The sequence below is a fragment of the Ruditapes philippinarum genome, unplaced genomic scaffold (genome assembly GCF_026571515.1).
Source record: "Ruditapes philippinarum isolate M1 unplaced genomic scaffold, ASM2657151v2 ctg204_1_1_1_1, whole genome shotgun sequence".
Taxonomy (NCBI): Eukaryota; Metazoa; Mollusca; class Bivalvia; order Venerida; family Veneridae; genus Ruditapes; species Ruditapes philippinarum.
In genome coordinates this window covers 426,289-448,106 of record NW_026854772.1, presented here as the reverse complement: position 1 = coordinate 448,106, position 21,818 = coordinate 426,289, and the positions used below count along the sequence as shown (strand labels likewise).

The 21,818-nt window shown below is 32.7% G+C and overlaps 1 protein-coding gene across 1 annotated transcript in view; it reads left to right on the top strand.

The window, feature by feature from the left end:
• The window catches only part of LOC132741020 (anosmin-1-like), a 43,815-nt gene that overhangs the window by 9,425 nt on the left and 12,572 nt on the right, over nt 1-21,818 (top strand). Inside the window, exons 2-6 of the mRNA XM_060729098.1 lie at nt 6,388-6,456; nt 14,626-14,688; nt 16,542-16,752; nt 17,362-17,552; nt 20,736-20,865. Coding sequence (XP_060585081.1) covers nt 6,388-6,456; nt 14,626-14,688; nt 16,542-16,752; nt 17,362-17,552; nt 20,736-20,865 — 664 coding nt within the window. The remainder of the gene's footprint in view (nt 1-6,387; nt 6,457-14,625; nt 14,689-16,541; nt 16,753-17,361; nt 17,553-20,735; nt 20,866-21,818) is intronic.

The following is a 21,818-nucleotide window of genomic DNA, read 5'->3' as shown; positions in this document are numbered from 1 at the left end:
CAGTGGATTTACTCTACAATGGCAGGTGGTTAATATATTAATTATCAAAAGTATTTCCTCAAACGTTATTTGAACACTTGAGTAAGATGATTTTAAAATTCAATCTATTGTCAAAGGTCACGATCTAGAACTTTGTCACATGGCTGATCTCTAAGAAAAAGCTCATTCTTAAATCTTGACTTGTTTTCTTACTTTATATAAATTATACATTATGTTTATAATAGATAAGATAGCATTGGGCCGAGCTAGGGCAGTAGAGACGAAGAGAAAAAAAATGTATATAATTCACAAATATTTGTGACAGTAATAACCCAATAGTTAAAATGTTTAAAGATCAGAATTTAATATGTTTTCAAAAAAAAATATAGAAATGTGTGAATTAGAAGAGACAGAGAGAAAAGGTCTTTGTGGTGCAGAATCTCCCCCACGGAGGTATACATATTTGTACGGCTTATTCTTGTCTTAAAATGAATCGTGTCTATCTAATAAAATAGTGATATGAAAAATAGATCATTCCTTGAAGTTAAGGCAGGAGAACATACAGTGTTTTTTTGCACATTATTAGATTCTATTATCATTTTTCTTATTTATATAGTCATATAAGAAATAAATGGGTAATTTTGTGTATTATGGCGTCTAATTTTGGTTTTGGTTCAGGATTTGCTGATAGTGCAGTTTTGTACGTATATATATACTTTATTAAGTAATAAATTGATATAGGGAAAGTCAGTTGTAAAGAGGCCCCGCGCCCCCACACCAACCCCCTTTTGTCCCCCTGGTATTCTGTTGAACTATTATAATATAACCCTGAGTGATGACCCTCGGAAGCATTAAAATCAACAAAATTACATGAAAATTGCAGACTCGGTTTAATGAGAGATAATGAAAAAGAGCAACATCCCTCGTGCCCACTAGCACCTGCATGAGCGGTACTCAATTTTCAACAATTAAAAGTGCTGTAATCAATGATCCCTAGTAAACCTTAAATGAAAATATACTGCAATGAACATTGCTCATTTCCTCAGCTCATTGGCATTGCCCTAAGTTTTTCTATTGACTGCTGCATATTTGAAGTATATTGTTCTATGAAACGTTCAATTATGGTAGGTTGCAGTTATGGTTCTGTTACTAAGTTACACTGTTTCATTGGTCAGTGGTTTTACTCGTGTCTGTTTGTGCATGAAATAATAAATGCAGAGCCCCAGTCAGGCACCTGAGGTCTTACTCAACCATTATAAAGCTGCTGAATTTCGCCTTTGGTCAAACATGAATTGTTTATATGGGACTCCAAGCCATTGATGTCATGCATGGTGCTTTACCAGCATTTTGGAATCGGGAAATCTTTGTTCTCATCTGTTTATTTAATCCTTCAAGATGAAATAAAGTTACTAAATCTACTAATTAAATTGTGTAGCACAGCATTAATTAAGTCACTCCACAGCCCGGCTTTTGGGTTTCAAGTACTCACCTGTATAGCAACCTGGGCAACTTGTATGAAGTAAAGCAACTTAAATCTTAAAATGAATTAATTAATTTACTTATTTAGACAAAATTATTATATAACAATATTGAAAATATAGGAATTCAAAACATCTGTTGATATCTTTAATTTTGATACATCTTGTGATTCATAATTTCTAAAAATAAAATTGTTTTTTTTTTGTTCATATTCTATAAGTATTGAACATTTAATAATAATTCACTTCTTTATAAAATTTCATATTCAAATTTAACACTGGTTAATTTTTATTGCATCAAACCACAGTGAGTCTCAAAACCAGTTTATAGAAATAAATAAATCATAATATACTGTTAAACAAAACATTTTAATTCTGAAATTTAAACATTTTATTTTATTCATTGTCCTATTTACTGATCATTTTATAAAAAGGATAAACCAGCCTATTATGAAATTGGGGGGGAGAAAAAAAAAAGTTGAACGCCCTATCTTTAAATGGCTCTAAAATAACATCTCATTTTGCCTATTAGCATTTTATTTACATACGTCTTTGCAAGTTTGTAATAGCAATTGGAAATGCTTACAACACGTATTTATAACTTTCATTGAGAATACCAATCAGAGACAACCGTCTGTGTGAAATTTCTTTTGTATTTATTTATTGACAAATATTCGAGACTGTCTCTTGATCATGAATAATGACTTTCTATGTCAAATCGTGAACCTTTGTATTGTTGACGAGGAAAGCCAACTTCATTCATGACTGCAGGTTGGATTTTGTAAGTTGATATGAAATCTTTATAGATAGATAGGTTTTAAAGAATGAATTTTCCAATTTATTTACGGATCGACATACAAAGTTCAGAAATGATTGATTGATTTTTATTGTCATTTATGCATATATTTTCTCAAGCTTCGATACTTGAAATAGTATACGTCCTTTGCTTTTTTAAACAAAAAATTATATGGTATAAAATTATGAAGAAGTATTGAACCAAGATATATTAGATATATATGTATATATAATATAATGCTCGGTACAATATAACATTATTCATCCAAGTGACACTGCAATATTTAGAACATGAGAGTTTTTGTCTTGTCAGTTCATCAAAATTCATATTAATTATAAAAAAATTAATCTTTAATCTACTGAATTTGTAATAATGGATTTGCCCTGCTTTGAATTTGGGACAGTCCATTCAAAGTTAAAGGGATTTCAATATTGAAAATGCAAAATTAATCTACCAGCATTATATATTTAATTATATTGAGCCTCAATCTGTTAGACAGCACGAAAATGGCATCCGAAAATTGTTACTAATAGACCTTACAAGATTGTTTTTAGCTCAATCTGTTTTGAAAGAAAAAGTTGCGCTATTATAAGTGATTGCTGTGTTGTCATTGTCAATGAAGTTTTCATGAAAAAATCTGTAATGTTGCCAATTATTCAAACATATTGAAATTTTTATATCAACATAAAACATGACTGTATACAATACTTGCTAATCCTGACAAAGTGCAACTTTTGTAAGAGAAGGGGCATAACTCTGAAAGCTATATTTTCCGGAGTTATATGTCCGTTTTTTCATAGATTTTTCAAAATTGCTTGGAATGATTAAAAACATATGAAAGTTATCAACATGAAACCTGAAGAATATTTTATTGGGTCGAACATGAAACTTAAATTGTAACACAAGCCTGAAAAGCAATATTTTTAGAAGTTATATGCCCTTTTTTTAAACCCAGAATGTTCATTCATAAAAATGGGTTTATATAGAATATGTAACATTACTGACCATCATTTCAACAGTTTACAAACACGTTTAAAGTAAATAAGTAGATTATGGTATCTTATCGACAAGGTATTAAAAACTTTAAATCAGTAAAAATGCAAATGATGGTGAAATCTTTCGAATCTCTCAAATTATAGCTTAATCATTCAAAATGTCGTACAAAAAATTGAGAAGGTTTTCTTTTGACTGTTTGTAGGTCGTGCATACTGTCCTCATTAATGATCATTTAAGTGCCTGTTGCTGTCTTTTATATATATTTAACCATATGTCTATCATTATGAATGACTTTTTTGGCTTTAATCCACGAGGCTAAAGAAATTGAATACGCGTGCCCCCCTGCCGTTCAACTGAACGGTTGACCCAATGAAGACCGGAATCATCTGTTAATTACAAGTAAAGAATGATTTGTCATGTTTTGGCAGATCCGATCTTTTATAGAGTTACCAGTTGGAAGGTAATTAAAATATTTGAATGAAATAAAAGTGTGCCAAAAATCACTTGATACTTTAACATACTGTAAAGCAATAAAAAACGGCAAAATAAACCGGCCATTCATTATCAAGATCTGTCTTTTGAAACACCGGCAGATTTTTTTTCCAAGGGTTAATATGATATAGCAAAAAATTTGTACAATAGATCAGTTTTTTTGTCATTAGAAAAAAATCAAAATTGAAAAAAAATTGAAAAAGTTTTTTTTGTAAAAACAAAAGGATATTGGATCTGCCATTACAATTAGGTCTATATACAGTTATTATATTAATTCTTTTAAATAATTGTGCTTACTGACTTTGTAACCTTAACTTTTGGCTAAAAATTTGGCAACATTTTAAAGCCACTGTTAGTCTTAAAGCTGCATGCCTCCAGATTAGCCAAAATATTTCAAGTAATTCAAACTTGAGAAAAATGAATAGTATAGATCTAAAGTAAAGTAAAAATGTTTATAAATCCTCAAATAAATAATTTACATGTTACATATGCAATTCAAATGACTGATTTTGCAGTATTTATCACCTTATTTCTACTGTGTGACTTAATTAACACAGTAAGGGTTATTTTTGCATATTCTGACCTGTATTGGTAATTTTTCGTAGATCTTTAGTGCCATATCAGCAATGTGTAAATTACTGTCTTTCTTTTACTTTTTAAAAGCACATTCAAACATTTTCATGAACATTATCATGAATCTGGAGTCATGCACCTTTAACATGAAATGTAAACAAACAAGGATATCCTGTTTTAACAGAAACTGTGTGCTGATATTTTCTTTTAAAATAAATTTCTTTTTGAAAGTATCATTTCCCTTAGTCTAACCCAATGATGAAGAGCTGCAGTGCAGGAAGGAAATGTTGTGTAAATGACATATTATAGAGGGGTTGCATTTTGACAAAGTACATAGGGGTCAAAGTCCATGCTTACATAGAGATATAAGTGTATCTGTTGTCTGCCCCCTGCTATTGTTTGCTTGTTATATTGGCATGTTTTATCTTGGATTTACTATGTCGGTCCTATGACTTTAACATTTAGACTTGAAGTGTGTGCAATTTTCAATCTTTTGTATCAGTTATTTATTTTTGTTGACAAATGTTACAAGGGAGTTAAAATTACAGCTGCGTATAAGGACTGTGTAAGAATGACTGGACGGCAGTGAGTAATATCAAAAAGTGCCGTATACTCAGGTTGAAAGGTCGTTCAGATACACGGGTAATTTTCATATCCTGTTTGCCAGAAGGGAAAATCATAAGAATGTTTCAACCAATTAAAATCACACGTTAAAGGTTATCGTTAAGGAAATGACCACAGAGTCTGAAAGATTTTAACCCTATATGACGTCAAAGTTTATACCAAGGACGTGACAGGTCAAAGGTCATTAAGGGTCTTAAAATGATGAATATGAAGATGGTCGGTATAGATATTAGCCAACCTGTGTCTGAAGTAACATAGATGGCCACAAGAAGTCTACCTTAACTAATAAAGCTGGAAAATCATTATATGACCTTGACAGTATATGGATGTGTGACTTAAAACCAAACCAAATAAAATTGATCAGACTATTTACACTGTCAGTGAGCTAAATACTATTCTGAAGGTGGCATAAGATTATGTTTTTATATGCATGAGCATTCAAATGGTTAAGTAATAGAAAGAGCATCGAAACAGGAGGCTATCTGATTTGTATGAGGGGGCTGAGTATAAATCAGATTGCTGAGTGTTTTGATGTTCTTTCTCTTTTGTATCATATATAGTCAAACATCAAAGCGCGTTCCCTGTTGTCACAATAATGAAACCCCAGAAAAAAAGTAACCAATGAACGAGCATCTGAATATGAAATTTCTGTCGCTTTCCTTTCTCTGCCGTCGCAATAAGTAAACCCCAGCAAAAATGAGCCAATCAATGGGAATGCTCTGGAGTGCGGGTAACATATACCTGCACTCCAGTTAAGGCACTGTGCATGTATATGTATACGATTTAACTCTGACATATTTTCAACAGAAAGGTCCACAAACTATGATACATTACATATCTTAGTACATCTTATTTTATTATCTCCTTGGTCAAGGTCACATTCCCAGGTTGAAAGTCAAATGTAAAGAGCAGCAGGTTCTTTGAAAAAAATCTTTTTGGTATGACAGAATTGATCTTTGGGTCAAGGTCACATTTTCAGGTTGAAGGATAAATGCAGAGATTGTTCTCTTTTTTGACAAAATTGACCTTGGTCAAAGTGGCATTTTGACCTTCAAATGTAGTGATGGTTGAGAAGACTGGCTTTATGTTAAGACAAAGATAAAATTGGTGAAATTATAATTATATAATTTTGAAATATGAAGAAAGTTAAAGAAACGTAAGGTGTAAACCACTTAACCATTCCCATTTTACTTGGTATTTTCATTCTATATCAGGGTTGTTTAAAGGGATGGTTTAATATGTCTTGGCATAAATCACCTTAAATTCCTAAACGTAGTTCACTTGTATAAATCAATAACATTCAAATTTATTTCCGACATTATCAAGCTATCAGTAGTAACAAATTAGAAAATACAGCCACTTGGAGATCTATGTACGTAAATGAAATATTTACCTATTATTTTTTTGCCATTCAAAGTTTATTGTATTATTTTTATTCGTCTATTTCAGGGTAAAGATAGAAACAACCACAGAAAGTTTATGATAGACCACTGTAAGAATAATGCTAAATGTTTTGAGGTAAGTTCAATCCTTTAAGTATTACGCTAAATATCTTAAATGGAGTTGTCAATATTAAAATATGACCAAAACCATTCACCACTTCTTGCCTGGTCCAGGCCACTGCATAAACATTCAACCTTAAACTGTGAACTTGATGGAATCAGACCAAGGAATTGGTGGATGGTGGACTAGAATTTTGGAAGGTTTAAATGGTTCTGAAAATTGAAATCCCACCATATTACAATAGCTGACTGTTCCAAAGTTAAAGCTAAATACACTGTAATCATTATACCAAGATTAAACAATGTAAGGGGTAAAATCAAAACTAAAAAAATAATACTTACAGTTTTGGTTTAAATTCTACATCAAAATTTGCATAACAAAATGCTGACAAGTAAATGCTGACATAACAAAATGCTGACATAAGTAAATTTCTGACATAACAAAATGCTGACATAAGTAAATACAAACATAACAAAATGCTAACAACTGCTAACATAATTTGTAATATAGTTTATAGCCAAAAGTTAAAGAAGCCGATGGTCAACTGCTATGAAATCTGCTGGCATATGAAAGACGTAAGGTTGTTGGCCTCATATTGTTAAACCCCTCATATGTCTGCAGGACCTGTCAGGGGATGCTGGTTAAATCCTCTGCTCCAATAAGTACTAAAAGTTTTAAGACGAGACCTAAAAAACTGAAGTCCCACATATCTCACAATGCTCCACACCGGGCATGTAAAAGTATCTCTGTGACGCTTCTACAATGGAGCAACTGTTGTACATGTATCTTTGCATCGCCCTGAAATTAAACAACTTATTATTCAGTCACGTTGCAGATATGGGCAACTGAAATGTGAAGTAGAACTTAAATTCACACACACCTGAAATGGGTTAAAACCTCATGACCTGTTACTACTAAGAAATCATTTAATGTTTGTATGTTTGCTTTGAGGCGAATAGTAAGAAAGGTTCCAAAAGAATCAAAACAGATGTTTAAGATTGTTCAAGTTGATAACAAAGTTTTTGTCACTCATTTGTTGTAAAGGAAACAGTTTGCATTTCAGTTTTTACTGCAATAAATTAGTAAAATGCAAGACAAACTTACAAAAACTTTTAACGTTTATTGCCACCTGCACAAAATATGATGTTATTTTGTTGTGATAAACTTTGTTGATAATGATGCCGTCCTTGTCCTTTTCCTTTTTTGCGTATCTCAATGAAATACGATTTTCACACATAAACAACGAAATCGACTTAACAGATGTTTGTATTTTTCTTAATATCTTCACATTTATTGGTGGGCATTCTCTTTTTAATTGCCAAGGGTTGTCATCAGCTATTAAAATTCTTGGTTTACGATTTTTTTGAACTCGTTTATAAATATATTTCGCTATATTCGCCACATTATCATTTCTAGCACATGTAATTTACATTGATAAAGTAGAAAATAAAACTGGGGATGAAATGCATCAATTTTCTACTATTGGTAGGGAATGATTCAGCAAAAATAACAATTCATTATGAATTGAATCAAAAAACATACCTACACTTCTTTACAAAAGTTCTGTATGTTAAAGGTGTAATGTTTATATTAGATACCATATGCCGCATAAAACCCCATTTTAAATAAATATATGAGCATAACTATGAACTTTATATAATGGAATGAAAAGTGTATATTATGAAAAACAGGAAAATTGGCAATTTGATTTCATGGACCTTTCCGGTTTTTCATAGAGGAACAAAATTTTAGCAACACCTTTTTCGTTCATTGCTAGGTCAACTGCTCACAAACAGTATCACAAACATAACCACATGTTCTTTTGTGCAAACCAGGTCAACCAGTGACTATGTATTATTTCATTGTAGCAATTAGATAACAAGTTAGCCAATTTACATAAAACTATAAACACTGGAAAGGTCCATTTTGAGGATCAGGACCAAGGCTCGACATTTACAGATTATTTCATGTATAGAAAGTTGGTGATTCTCATTTATGATATTAGTCAGTCATCTGTTTCTGACAAGTACAGAAGATTGGCGATTCTACTCATGATAATATTAGTCAAGTCGTCCGATTCTTTCATGTACAACAGGTAGTCAGATTCTTTCAAGTATGAAAGGTTGGCAATTCTACTCATTATGCCCCCGCCATATAATGGCAAGGGCATATAGTGTTACCCTGTTCCGTCATTCCGTCATTCCGTAATTCCGTCATTCCGTCCTTCCGTCCTTCCGTCATCATCAGTTTCCGTTCATTATCTAAATAACCGTTGCACATATTGAACTCAAATTTGACATATAGATATGTCATGAGAAAATACAGGTTAAGTTCGAAATTGGTCATGGTTCGATGATTTTTGGCAGAGTTATGCCCCTTTTACTTTGAAAATAATATGAAATTTTCAGTTTCCGTTCATTATCTCCCCAACGGTACGACACATTCAACTCAAACTTGACATATAGATATGTCATGAGAAAATGCAGGTCAAGTTCAAATTTGGTCATGGTTTGATGATTTTTGGCAGAGTAATGCCCCTTTTACTTTGAAAATAATATGAAATTTTCAGTTTCCGTTCATTAACTCCCCAATGGTACAACACATTCAACTCAAACTTAACATATGGATACGTCAAAGGAATATGCAGGTCAAGTTCAAATTTGGTCATGGTTTGATGATTTTTGGCAGAGTTATGCCCCTTTCACTTTGAAAATAATATGAAATTTTCAGTTTCCGTTCATTATCTCCCCAATGGTACACCACATTCAACTCAAACTTGACATATGGATATGTCATGAGAAAATACAGGTCAAGGTTGAATTTGGTCATGGTTCGATGATTTTTGGCAGAGTTATGCCCCTTTTACTTTGAAAATAATATGAAATTTTCAGTTTCCGTTTATTATCTCCCCAACAGTATTACACATTCAACTCAAATTTGACATATGGATATGTCAAAGAAAAGCGCAGGTCAAGTTCAAATTTGGTCATGGTTCGATGATTTTTGGCAGAGTTATGCCCCTTTCACTTTAAAAATAATATGAAATTTTCAGTTTCCGTTTATTATCTCCCCAACAATATTACACATTCAACTCAAATTAGACATATGGATATATTTTTGGAATGCGCAGGCCAAGTTTGAATTTGGTCATGGTTCAATGATTTTTGGCAGAGTAATGCCCCTTTCACTTCGAAAATGATATGAAATTTACAGTTTCTCTTCATTATCAACCCAACAGTGTTACATATTCAACTCAAAATTGACATATGGATATGTCAAAGGAATTCGCAGGTCAAGTTGGAATTTGGTCATGGTTCGATGATTTTTTGGCAGAGTTATGTCCCTTTCTATATATATAGATACATCTTAGGAATAATTGACATATGGATATGTCAAAGGAATTCGCAGTTTAAGTTGGAATTTGGTCGTTGTTCAATGATTTTGGACAAACTTATCTTTCCTGAATGTTGGAAAAATTTTGAACTTTCAGTTTCAGCACTCATTCTTTTGTGGAAATGTATATTATTTTGGCTACAAATATGCAATATGCTATTTTCAAAAGGTTAAGACTGAATAATTTCAGTGCCTTGAACATTGTATAAAAATGGTTTGTGTTAACATTGAAAAGTTTTAAGGGCTTTGAACATAGAATGAAAAAAATAATTTGTGCAAACAAATTTGGAACTAAATATTATAACATTTGAAATTTGGGCTGCATGCGGGGGCATCCGTGGCATGATGACACATTTCTAGTTTATGATAAATCAGTCATCCGATTCTTTCATGTACGCGGAAGGTTGGCGATTCTAACTCTGTTGCTTTAACTCATGTGAAGGTTCTGTCGTGGTCCCCCTGACCACCAATAAAAACTATTTAGTTGTTGTTAAACGTATTATAACCTTCATAGAAGAAAATAGTTTTGCTGAGTGTGTAACATTGTTAATGGAGTGAAGTATATTGTGTTGAATTGATGGTTACTGATGTGAGACCACTTTAAATTCAATGTGAATGTAAAATCTTTGCTGATAGTAAAGTAATATTTAATTCATTTGAATGTTGTACATAGAAAGAGAGAAAAAACACACGATTTTAACAAATCTGTGGCAAAAATAAGTTATCCTTTTGTACCCTCCAAAAAAAACTAGGTTGTGACTGAATTTAAATACCAGAAGAACATTGCTGTAAAAAGTATTATTTTGTTGAATATTTAAGATTAAAGTACTTAAAAAATTTGAATGATTATATTTAATATGATGAGAGTTTAAACTATGATATAGCTGACATTAAAGTAATTGTTGATGATATGAATTACGGTATTTCGTTAATATATGCTATAATTTAAGGAAAGCATCTTAATTTGACAGGATCTTTGACAAAATTTCTCTGTGACAAATTGTCACCTCAGTTGTATAACTGGTTAACTCCTATTAGATTTAGGAGGACTTAACCCATTACAGCACTAAGGTGTTGAATTTGATCTCGGACATTGAGTAATACAAGTCTTATGGTCTTTTGTCTCTAACCACTGAACTTGCAGACGTCATACCATCAGGATCACTTTTGGGGAAATTGGTAATTGCTGGTAACTAAATATAATTATCCTGGAAACCCAGAGTTTAAGGGTGACAAAGTTAACGAGAGATGACACGAAATGTGTTAAAATCTACGTTCAATGCAACTTACTGAACCAAACATCTTGCACGAAAATTTGAAAGACCTAGAATTTAGTGCTTCATTATTGGAAACTCAGCTGAGTGTCTCTATAGATTGGGCATCTCACAGGGGCCAAGTGGTTTAAAGGTTGTTGACTTCAAACTGCTTTACTCCTGACCGCCGAAGGTTTATATCCCACTAGAGACTTAGGATTCTGCCATGTGAGGAAGCTTAGATAATCCAGCTTAAGCTTATGGAATGTTGTCATTGTTCTACTCAGTTGTCTGCTTGTACATGTATACAATTATGTATGGTGCTTGGTACCCAAGGTCCTTCAGTCGTAAAGCTGGAAAGTCGCCATAATTGACCTGTAATGTGTTGCTATGATGTTATACCCAACAAACAAATAAACAAAAGTCTCAATGGATAATTATTTTTTCCATATGATTATCAATAATTGAACTGTGATGCACATGCTCTGAATAATTTAGAACAAAAATGCGAGACATGTTGAAATCCTTAATGATCATTATAAATAATAGAAACTCAAGATTTCCTACTACTGGTATAAATATATTAAATGATTGCAGGGTGTAATAAAACCTGGACATTTAACGTATAAGTTTAAGTCTCAACTCAAACCATCAGTGTATTTGCATTCACAATATTTGAAGAAAGGCAAGAATAAATCAGTTGCTGTACACATAAGTGTTGATAATAAATCAAAATAATACAGATAACTTCAGCTTTCATGAGACAAGAGAACCACATATTCTGAATAAATTACATTTTATAGATTTTTACCCCTTAAAGTGACATTATGCCCATCTAAGGGTATAAGTGGGTGAACAGGTGAAAGTCAAAATAAGTTTTCATTTTGTCATAATTCATTTAAATATAATAACAAATTATTTCACATTAACAATAAACAACGCATGGATCCAAATGATTTTTTCCAAAATATCCATCAGAATTTACCTGTAACGTTCAGTTCATAAAAAAGAGTGGGGCAGTCTTTTTATATTTTAGGCAGATTTAAATGTTATCCTTAACATTTTCCAAAATGAACTGTTGGTCAATCACCATTTTAACAGTCAATTTATTTTGAAATATATAGACAGTTCAGCTCAACTTGACTATGAAAATATGAGCATAATGTCACTTTAAACTGCTGAATTTGTGAAATGGATTTTATATTGCCCTACTTTGAATTTAGATCAGTCTATTCCATGTTTATTATAAAATACAGAAGTTAAGCTAAAATGTTAGGTCATAACACCCCTTTGGGTTTTAACTAGGAATGTCCATCCCCTCTGGGATTTGATGTCAATAAAGAGAAACTTAGTGAAAAATCACCAAAAATTTTACTCCTGAGTGCTTCCTGAAGACAAAATCGTAACCCTCTTTGGAATAATTGCACTACCCTTGTTGATTGCACTACCCCTTGCAATTCCATCTCTTGTAAAACATCCTGCAATTATGCCTGCAAATACATTGCGTTCAATACAGGATGTCACATGATCGAATTCAAGGACAATTTTTGGACACCACTGTCAGTGTTCAATTAAAAATTCTGCACTTATTCAACCAAATTGAAAATCTTAGTTTGACTGTGAACACAAGTTGAGGAGCATGTCATATAACTTCATTTTCTTTGTATTTAAGTTGATATAGCTAAATCTGGAATCATATGCTATAATGGGCTAGTTTTTGTCACACACCACTAAATCACATTTTCATGAGGAAAAAAATTTCCCTATTTAATGCTCACTTAGACTTTCTAAAACACTTGGAGGATGAAGGTCTTAATGAAAATGCTTTTAAAAGTGGCAGTTTACAACAAAATAACAAACATTCAAAAACATTTTTGTGTAGTAAATTTATTTTTTGTTACGAATATTATATTTAATGAAAATTCAGAAAAAAACATCTTAAGGTATAATCAAATTGCAACCAGCACTTTAACCACATTTGATTTTATTGTAGCATGCTATTATTCCAAGCTTAGCAAATTTACCTGAAAACATTGTGTCTTTGGCTTTTAAAAGGGTGGGTCTGAATTTTTTGTTTTTATTTACCAATTAATGCTAGCCTGAAATATTTGTTTTTATTTTACCAACTGATATGTTTAGTTCATTTCATGAGAAAAAAATACAATAAAAACATTTGATGGTCTTCACGTGTATGTTTGTGTCAAAAATTACAAGAATTTGAAGAAGAATGTCTTCCATTGAAAGAAAACAGTCGTTTTAAGATCTCTTTATCACTGTCCACCTTTCTCAAAATGTCAAATCACATCCTCGTGTACAATAAAAGGACTTACTAGTTTATAAGGGCATTATCAAAATCGGTTTACAGTATTTGATTTTATCAGGTCAGGGCCCTGTGTTGATATCCTCGACAAATATACACAGCATTTTGACACGTTTTTCTGAAATACAGGTAATCTGATAAATTCTGACACCTGGTGCGACTTCTGACCTCCTGCCGTCACTCGTCATTCAAAACAACTCGACAAAAACAATGAAACTAAATGACGGAATTAGTGTCAGTTATCACAAATTTGCTTAAAAAACAAAAAAAAATAGTTTTGACAAGTTTGTCAGCATTTTGTTAGGCTTGTTAAGATTTTATTTTGACATTTAAAATGAATTAATTGATTTTTCCATAAAAAATGCCGAAAAAAAAAATATTGGTATTTATTATCTATGAAATATTATAGTTGTGTACTTAAACTTCTTTAAACATTATATTAAAGGAAGGTAATTTACTGTAAAAGGTAATACATATATTGAAAAATTCAACTTTATTTTATTACCCCTTGCAAAGCTGAATATCTTAAATGGACTTGTCCATCTTTTAATGTGGACCAGATTAAGTATTTCTTGCATAGCAGACTGGTTGATTCCGTGAGTTTACCCATGCTGGAAATTTCATCTGGCATGGGGGGTGCCAGATGAGTCGCGTGCCAAACAACAACGTCATTTTAGCGCACTTTATGAATAAGCCGCATTAAAATGACATCGTTAGAAGGGAAATATGTGCTTAGGATGACGTCATTTCACCGTTTAATTATTTAAGTTGTAAGCTCATACGCTATTGTATTTGAAATGACTTTAATTTCCATGAACATATATCATATTGAGGTAAACCATTAATTTTTATATATGAAATAATATGGCAGAGTATGCAAGAAAGGCATGCCTCATTACCGCTCAATGGGCGGGGTCCCCTCGGGACGGATATTCCAGTCCGAACCGCAACATATGACAGATATTATTATGGTTGAATAGTGAACTGACTATCGACAGCCAGGACGTGTGCATGGGTAGAGTCAGTTGCAGCCTGCACTGGCTAGCTAGTAATTCTGTTAAAGGCGGTCATAATATTCAATAATATCTGTCATAATTATGTTGTAATTCAGTTCGGATCATCCTTCCCAAGGGGATCCGTCAATTGGGCAGTAACGAGGCTTGCACATGAGTGTGTGTAATTTTATCATATTATAATCTTTTTCGTTTTTATTTTCAGTGTATGAAACCATGTATTTTGAGTGATAGATCACATCATAACTGTGTGAAACAAAACTGTAAGGTGAGTAATCTTTCATATAAAAGAAGTTTTGTTGTAGGAAGAAAGTGCCATTCAATGATTGGTTTGGTCAGAATTTTTGTGACATGCAGGGATGGTTCTTGGAATGAGACAAAAGATGCCTCACACAGTTAAGACAAAATGTCACAACTGTGTAATGAAGTGCAGACAAAAGATCTGTTATGATTTGATTTCGAGTTTTGTCCCACATTTGGCAATTACTTTAAATTGTCATACTTTTAGACTTTGCTAAATATAGAATGCCAAGAAACACTGCAGAAATGGTGGGGATGGGCAAGTTGGATAAGAAGTATAGTCCTCAAAACAAAATAATGATTACATTTGTCATAAGTAGGACTGGAGCCAAAGGCTTAAGAATGAACACTCTTTCATTCAGCTAAGTCGGGCAGGAGATAATTTGCTTGTGCGGCTGGAATTATGCTGTCAGTGACTAAAAATTAAGCAGCAGCATTAATTTGTCAATTCAATAAGGTTTATATACATGATGATGTACAATCCATTGTAAAAATTCAGTGTGATTTAAGTAAAACATTATAATAAACATGATTTCAGTGCTGTTCCCCCGAGTATTAACTCTGTGCTTTTTGCACAAACAGAAAAAGTTATAAATTTTTGTAATAATATGAAATTCTTTTTTAATTAATTTTTGGAGATATGGTTATTTCTGCCTTTGGGAATGGGTCCTGATTTTTTAAAAAATATTTTAAGGTTTTTAGGTTTAATAGCAATTTTGATTTTAGCATAATCTGGGCTAAATTTGTTAATTATAAAGTGTTCAGAGCTGACATTTTGAATTAAAGAATCATTATTGGATGCAGAATTAAGTTCCAATATGTTAATTAAGAAAACACCTGGTGTGCCAGTCATTAAATTGTAAATTGATACCTGCATTCAGTCACAGTCGCACAATTTTTTATCGCATTTTGATTTAATATTAGCCAATTTGATTCGAAATTAGCCAATTTGCTCTATATTTTTTAATGATTTTAATGCACTTAAGAGATAAAGAAAAACCGAAGTTTTCAATCAGACCATTATAAAAAAAAAAACACAGATTTGCACCGTGATACTGGGGTACGTTTTTAGAAAAGAGTACGTTTAAAGTGGTTTTACTTTTTACATGGTTAATGTTGCTTGACTCACTGTAACATCCGAGATATCTATCTTTAATCTAACGTTTATATTGAATCATCTTCTCTATTACTTTATATATAAATTTATATATATATATCGAAATGTTTAATATTTTATACTATATTTTATACCAGTGATGAAGTTTATACAGTGTTTATATTATGAGCTATGCTCTGAGTGACTTTTTTACACTTTTTTTTTTGCAACAACTCATTTGCCTTTTAAATTGAGAAAATTAAGTGTGGAAACCAATAAAGAAGATTCAAAGTGGGAAAAATTATACAAACTGTATTTAATACATTCACATAATGTTAAAGCTCAGAGGAGACCATGACTTAAGGCAGCTGGTGCTTATGGTGGCTTAAACGGTAGCTTGCAATAACCCCTACTGTCCAATGAATGGGCTCAATCAAACTGAGCCTGCAACATTTTCAATTTTGCCTTGTTAGGGGTAAGGGACTTTCTTTAGGGATCATGTTTTTCTCATTTTTATGGTTAAGGTTCCTAATTAAGCTACTACTTTAGATGGCACCTTACGAGTCTTAAGACTTCCACCACCAATTATTAAGTCACCATATGACGTTTGCATTGTGGCGTGACTTCAAACCTCAACGAAGAAAATAATAGCCTTTACTTACGTAAACTAATAATAAGTCACTTTTAAACAAGTGTTTTTATTTCAAAATATAATTTTATTTCAGAAGAATGAGTCTGAGTGTGTGAAGTCATGTGACTTCCTGTCATATACAAGTGTAATCAAGGCCGGCTCTTGTCCGAGACCGAAGACTGCAGTAGGTTTTGAGGGTGTTTGTCTGGCGTCATGTAAGCAAGATAGTGACTGCGGGGAACACAAGAAGTGCTGTCCCAATCGTTGTGGTTATGTATGTAGAACTCCAGACTACACCTATGAAAGTGAGTATTAATATCACGCTGCAGGAAAACTGTACCAAATAATATCGTGGTATAATTATGTAATCGTCATGTAAAAATGCAAAAAAATATGGGAAAATACTGTTAAGTATATAATAATTCATTTTTCACTGTTTTGGCATCTAGAGTATGTTTTGTTTTTGCTTAATCTGAATAAAAATTGGCATTGAAAACATAATTATACAGAAATTACAAAAAATGTACATGAATTCAACAAAAATTATATTGTACTTACCTTTTATGTATATCAGAAAAAAAGAAATCTGGAAAAATGATGATCTTTTGATCAGAGGCACTAATTACAACAAAATAACATAAAAAAATCAGACTTAGTTTGATTGAGTCTGTACAATCATAATGAAAAAGTGTGACATCCCTCACAACCCCCTAGCAAAGGCTAGAGCAGAACTCAATTTTCAATACTTAAAGTGCTGAAATCAATGAATTTTGTCCCAGGCAGAGTTATGGCCCTTCAGCATTTTTATTTCTTTACTTTAAAAATGAGAATATTTTATGCTATGAAACTGTCATTCTAAGAAATATTTTGGTTCTAATAAAGATTTTAAAAGATATCTTAAATTTTATGCACAGGTATACCAGAAGTGCCCTCCAATATAACTTTTGAAGAGCATAGACGTCGGAAAGCACTCAAGTTGTCCTGGATCTTGCCCTCAGTTAATAAGACGGTTCCTGGCATTGTGCTGTATGTGCTGGATCACAGAAACACAACAAGCCCAGAACCAGTCTGGAATGAAAATACTCCATGGAAAACTGCCTTTATGGTAATTATGATTTTTAGCTCGACTATTCGATAAGAATAAGTAGAGCTATTGTAGTCACCCGAGCGTCGGCGTCGGCGTTGGTGTCCGCGTCGGCGTAACCACTTATGTTAAAGTTTTTGTAATAGTTCAAATATTTTCAAAGTCCATTGACATATGGCTTTGAAACTTTGCACACTTGTTCACCATCATGACCCCAACCTGTAAACTGGAGGAGGTAACTGTATCAAGCATTTTGACAGAATTATGCCCCTTTTTCGACTTAGAATTTACGTTAAAGTTTTTGTAATAGTTCAAATATTTTCAAAGTCCATTGACATATGGCTTTGAAACTTTGCACACTTGTTCACCATCATGACCCCAACCTGTAAACAGGAGGAGGTAACTGTATCAAGCATTTTGACAGAATTATGCCCCTTTTTCGACTTAGAATTTACGTTAAAGTTTTGTAATAGTTCAAATATTTTCAAAGTCCATTGACATATGGCTTTGAAACTTTGCACACTTGTTCACCATCATGACCCCAATCTGTAAACAGGAGGAGGTAACTGTATCAAGCATTTTGACAGAATTATGCCCCTTTTTCGACTTAGAATTTATGTTAAAGTTTTTGTAATAGTTCAAATATTTTCAAAGTCCATTGACATATGGCTTTGAAACTTTGCACACTTGTTCACCATCATGACCCCAATCTGTAAACAGGAGGAGGTAACTGTATCAAGCATTTTGACAGAATTATGCCCCTTTTTCGACTTAGAATTTACGTTAAAGTTTTGTAATAGTTCAAATATTTTCAAAGTCCATTGACATATGGCTTTGAAACTTTGCACACTTGTTCACCATCATTACCCCAACCTGTAAACAGCAGGAGGTAATTGTATCAAGCATTTTTGTTTACTATCAAGCACTAAGAATAGTCGAGCGTTGCTGTCCTACCGACAGCTCTTGTTTCAAAAATTAGTTCATCTTTATTTAATCATGCTTACTCCAGTGAATGCACAATCTTTTAATTGTCATCAAGATCCAGTTAAGATATTTAGCGTTGTAGTGGTATTTTAGTGATCTTTTATGTTTATAGAGAGTTTTTAAAAATTGCTGGTCGCAAAATTTGATATTCAGGTTTTTGTTACTCTTGTGCCCATGCTTAAGAATCTATTGAATCATTCAAGCAGTGCAGACCAAGATCAGCTGACCATCCATTGTCCATTTCCATGCTGTCTGATCTTGGGCTTTGCTCTGTTTGCTGGTGACAATAAACTATTTGGAAAATTTCTCTAATAATAGTAAGTCCATACATGATCTTGTCCATGCAGATTGAAAGATTGACAAATCCATTGTAAGATAATTAGCATGGTAAGTGTTAAATAAACAGAATTTATTTTTGGTTAGGAATCAAATCGAAATTGTTACAGTTGGTATCGGAAATTGAATCAGCGCTCATAAAACCGGTTTTGGATGCATCGAAAGGTATCGTTGCACTTCTAGTGTTAATAGTGACTATTTTCCTAGAGAATCTTTAAAAATTACTGGCCACAAAATTTAATATTATACCTGTTTTGGCACTCTTGTGTCCGTCCAGTGAGTTGTGAAAAATTTGAGCACGTCACTTGAAAAAAACCAACTCTGATAGCAAATTTTAACATTTGATCTCATTTTTAATTTTCATGTATTTTAAAACCTTATAATTTCCTCCTAAGAATGATAATATGTTATCCACACCAGCCTTCAGTAATTACAGAGATATTACGATTTTCGGAAATGTGACCCCATTTGAAATTTGCATCGAAACATTTATTTCTTTTCATTTCAAATGATAATGTAATAAATTACGTTCTTTTGTTCAGATGTATGTGTGAAATTTAAATTATATTTTTTAATTCATAACAACACAAGAGAGATATTCTGGTGTTTTGGGATAAATGAGAACAAAGCATTTTAAATGTCATATTTTGAATAACAAAAGTTCATGCAAACTTGATGAAATGCCAGATTTGTTAGTAATCAGTGCAATAATTTAAACCAAACTGTGTTCACATCTATGTTTTAAAATCTGAAAAAGGTGAGAATTCCTCAATAAAAAAATGAAGCAAATAGTTGACAATTTCAGCGTCATGGGAGAAAATGTAATATATGACATCTGTCACTGTCACAATGGCCTGACACTGCTAAGTTTCTACATAACAGCCTGTCACTGCTATATTTATATCATTGATTTGTCCTTTGACAATGCGGAATTATTCATTGTAATTTCAATGGGGTTTCAGTATCGAAAAAGTTTTAACCACTTCTAATCACTTGCTCTCAATCACAAAGAGTTGAAATTTGACCAGTATCTTTGAATTTCTTCACATGAGGAAGATATTTGCCTAGATTATAGAAGGTTGGTGGTTTTATTCGCCAACTACTCAGTTGTACAATTGTGACTTAATATAAGACAGGAATTTAAGGATCATCTTTAAAGAACCTCTTTTCCAAATACAAAGTAGAAAGCTGCCATATGACCTATAAAGTAATTGTCTGAAATAAAACCCAACCAAGAAAGCAGACTGAAAACAACAAATTGTTAGGTACATTTTTTATTACAATGTCTCTGTCACCAGGAAAGAGGGCTCCGCCACTTAGAAAGTCGGTCCCAGCAGTAAATATTTAGGAGTTATGTCAGAGGCTTAATATGTTGAAATGAATCAATTTTGCCTTTGACCAATCCTAAGTTTTTATATATATTTTATACAAAAGACTTTAAACATATTGTAATATAGAAATTCTTAATTTTTTATGATTTAGAGGGACTCCACTGAGGTTTAAATGCCTAAAACATAACATTTGAATTTCTTACATAAAATTAATGAGCTGGGGCACTTTAAACAGAAATATATGCAAAGATAGTAAAGAAATATACTTTGAAATAAATTGAAAATCATATTTTTATGCTTTTCATAGCCCGATTTAAGTAAAATGCTTTTAAGCGCTTTTCATTTTAGGGTCGTTTTTTTACACTTTGAATAATTATTCTGGAAAAACGAATTGTACGAATGATCTGAAATTTTGCACAAAGATTAGTGGTCTAAACCTACATCAAATGGTGTATTTATCTGGAAAAAATATTTTCAGTCCCATCATTTCAAAAAACCTCAGTGGAGTCCCTTTAACTACTGCATTAATTGTATTATTATGGGTTTATTACAGACTTTATCAAAGAGTATATTGTTGAAAGAGATTCACGCTGGACACTGGTACCAGTATCGTGTTGCCGCGGTAACGGTTAGTGGAACTCAGGGATATTCTTCACCATCATCACCATTCAAATCATCAAGGCGTAAGTTAAATTATATCATTTCTTCAACCAGGTTTTCTAAAGAGAGAAAAGAACTGGTTATTAGATTGTTGTATGTGGACCGGCGGATGGGCAAGATTTTAGCTTGGCGTAAATTTCTGATGTATGCAACTCAGCATATACTTCCTTAGCAACCAATCTTTCAGCCCATTTGCACATATTTTTTTGCTTCTTTTATTTAATTATGAATGTTTTAGAGAATAATAGCCCCTTTTTTTCCCCAAATATAGAAAGTCGGGTTTTGGTTGACCATTATTAACCTTTGCTGATTGACCATACTTCTTGTGTCTGGTATTTGACTTTACCTTTGTGAGTTGACGTATTACCTGGTAGGCTCAGAAAGTCCTAGGGTACATGAATTATTCAATGTAAGAATAACCACTTGCCCCTCACCGCTGTGGGTTCGAATCCCGACAGGGACATTGGATTCTTTCATGTGAGGAAGCTATCCAGCTAGCTTACGGAACGTCCGTGGTTCTACTCAGGTGCCCGTTCGTGCCTGAAATAATACACGGAAGGGCACCTGAGGTCTTCCTCCACCAGTAAAGCTGGAACGTCGCGATATGACCTATACTGTGTCGATGTGACGTAAAACCCAAAACAAAACAAACAAACAATGTAAGAATGCCATCTTGTTGGTAGAAGGTTGATATTTGAAAATAGGTAGCTTGGGCAAGTTCTACTAGCATTTATGTATAAGGTGAAGTGCACGAATACAGAGAAATTGAACCCTTTAAGAATGCCCGAAAATTAGCAAAAAAGCAAAATTGAAAATGTGGCAGGCTTCGTTTAATGGAGCCTGTGTTATAGATGAAATATTTTCATTAACTGTTTGCTTCTGTTCATTTTGATACTAAGTTTAAAGCTTCTTATTGAAACACTTACCCCTAACAAGCTGAATTTCTTAAATGGACTTGACCTGCTTCCATTATTGG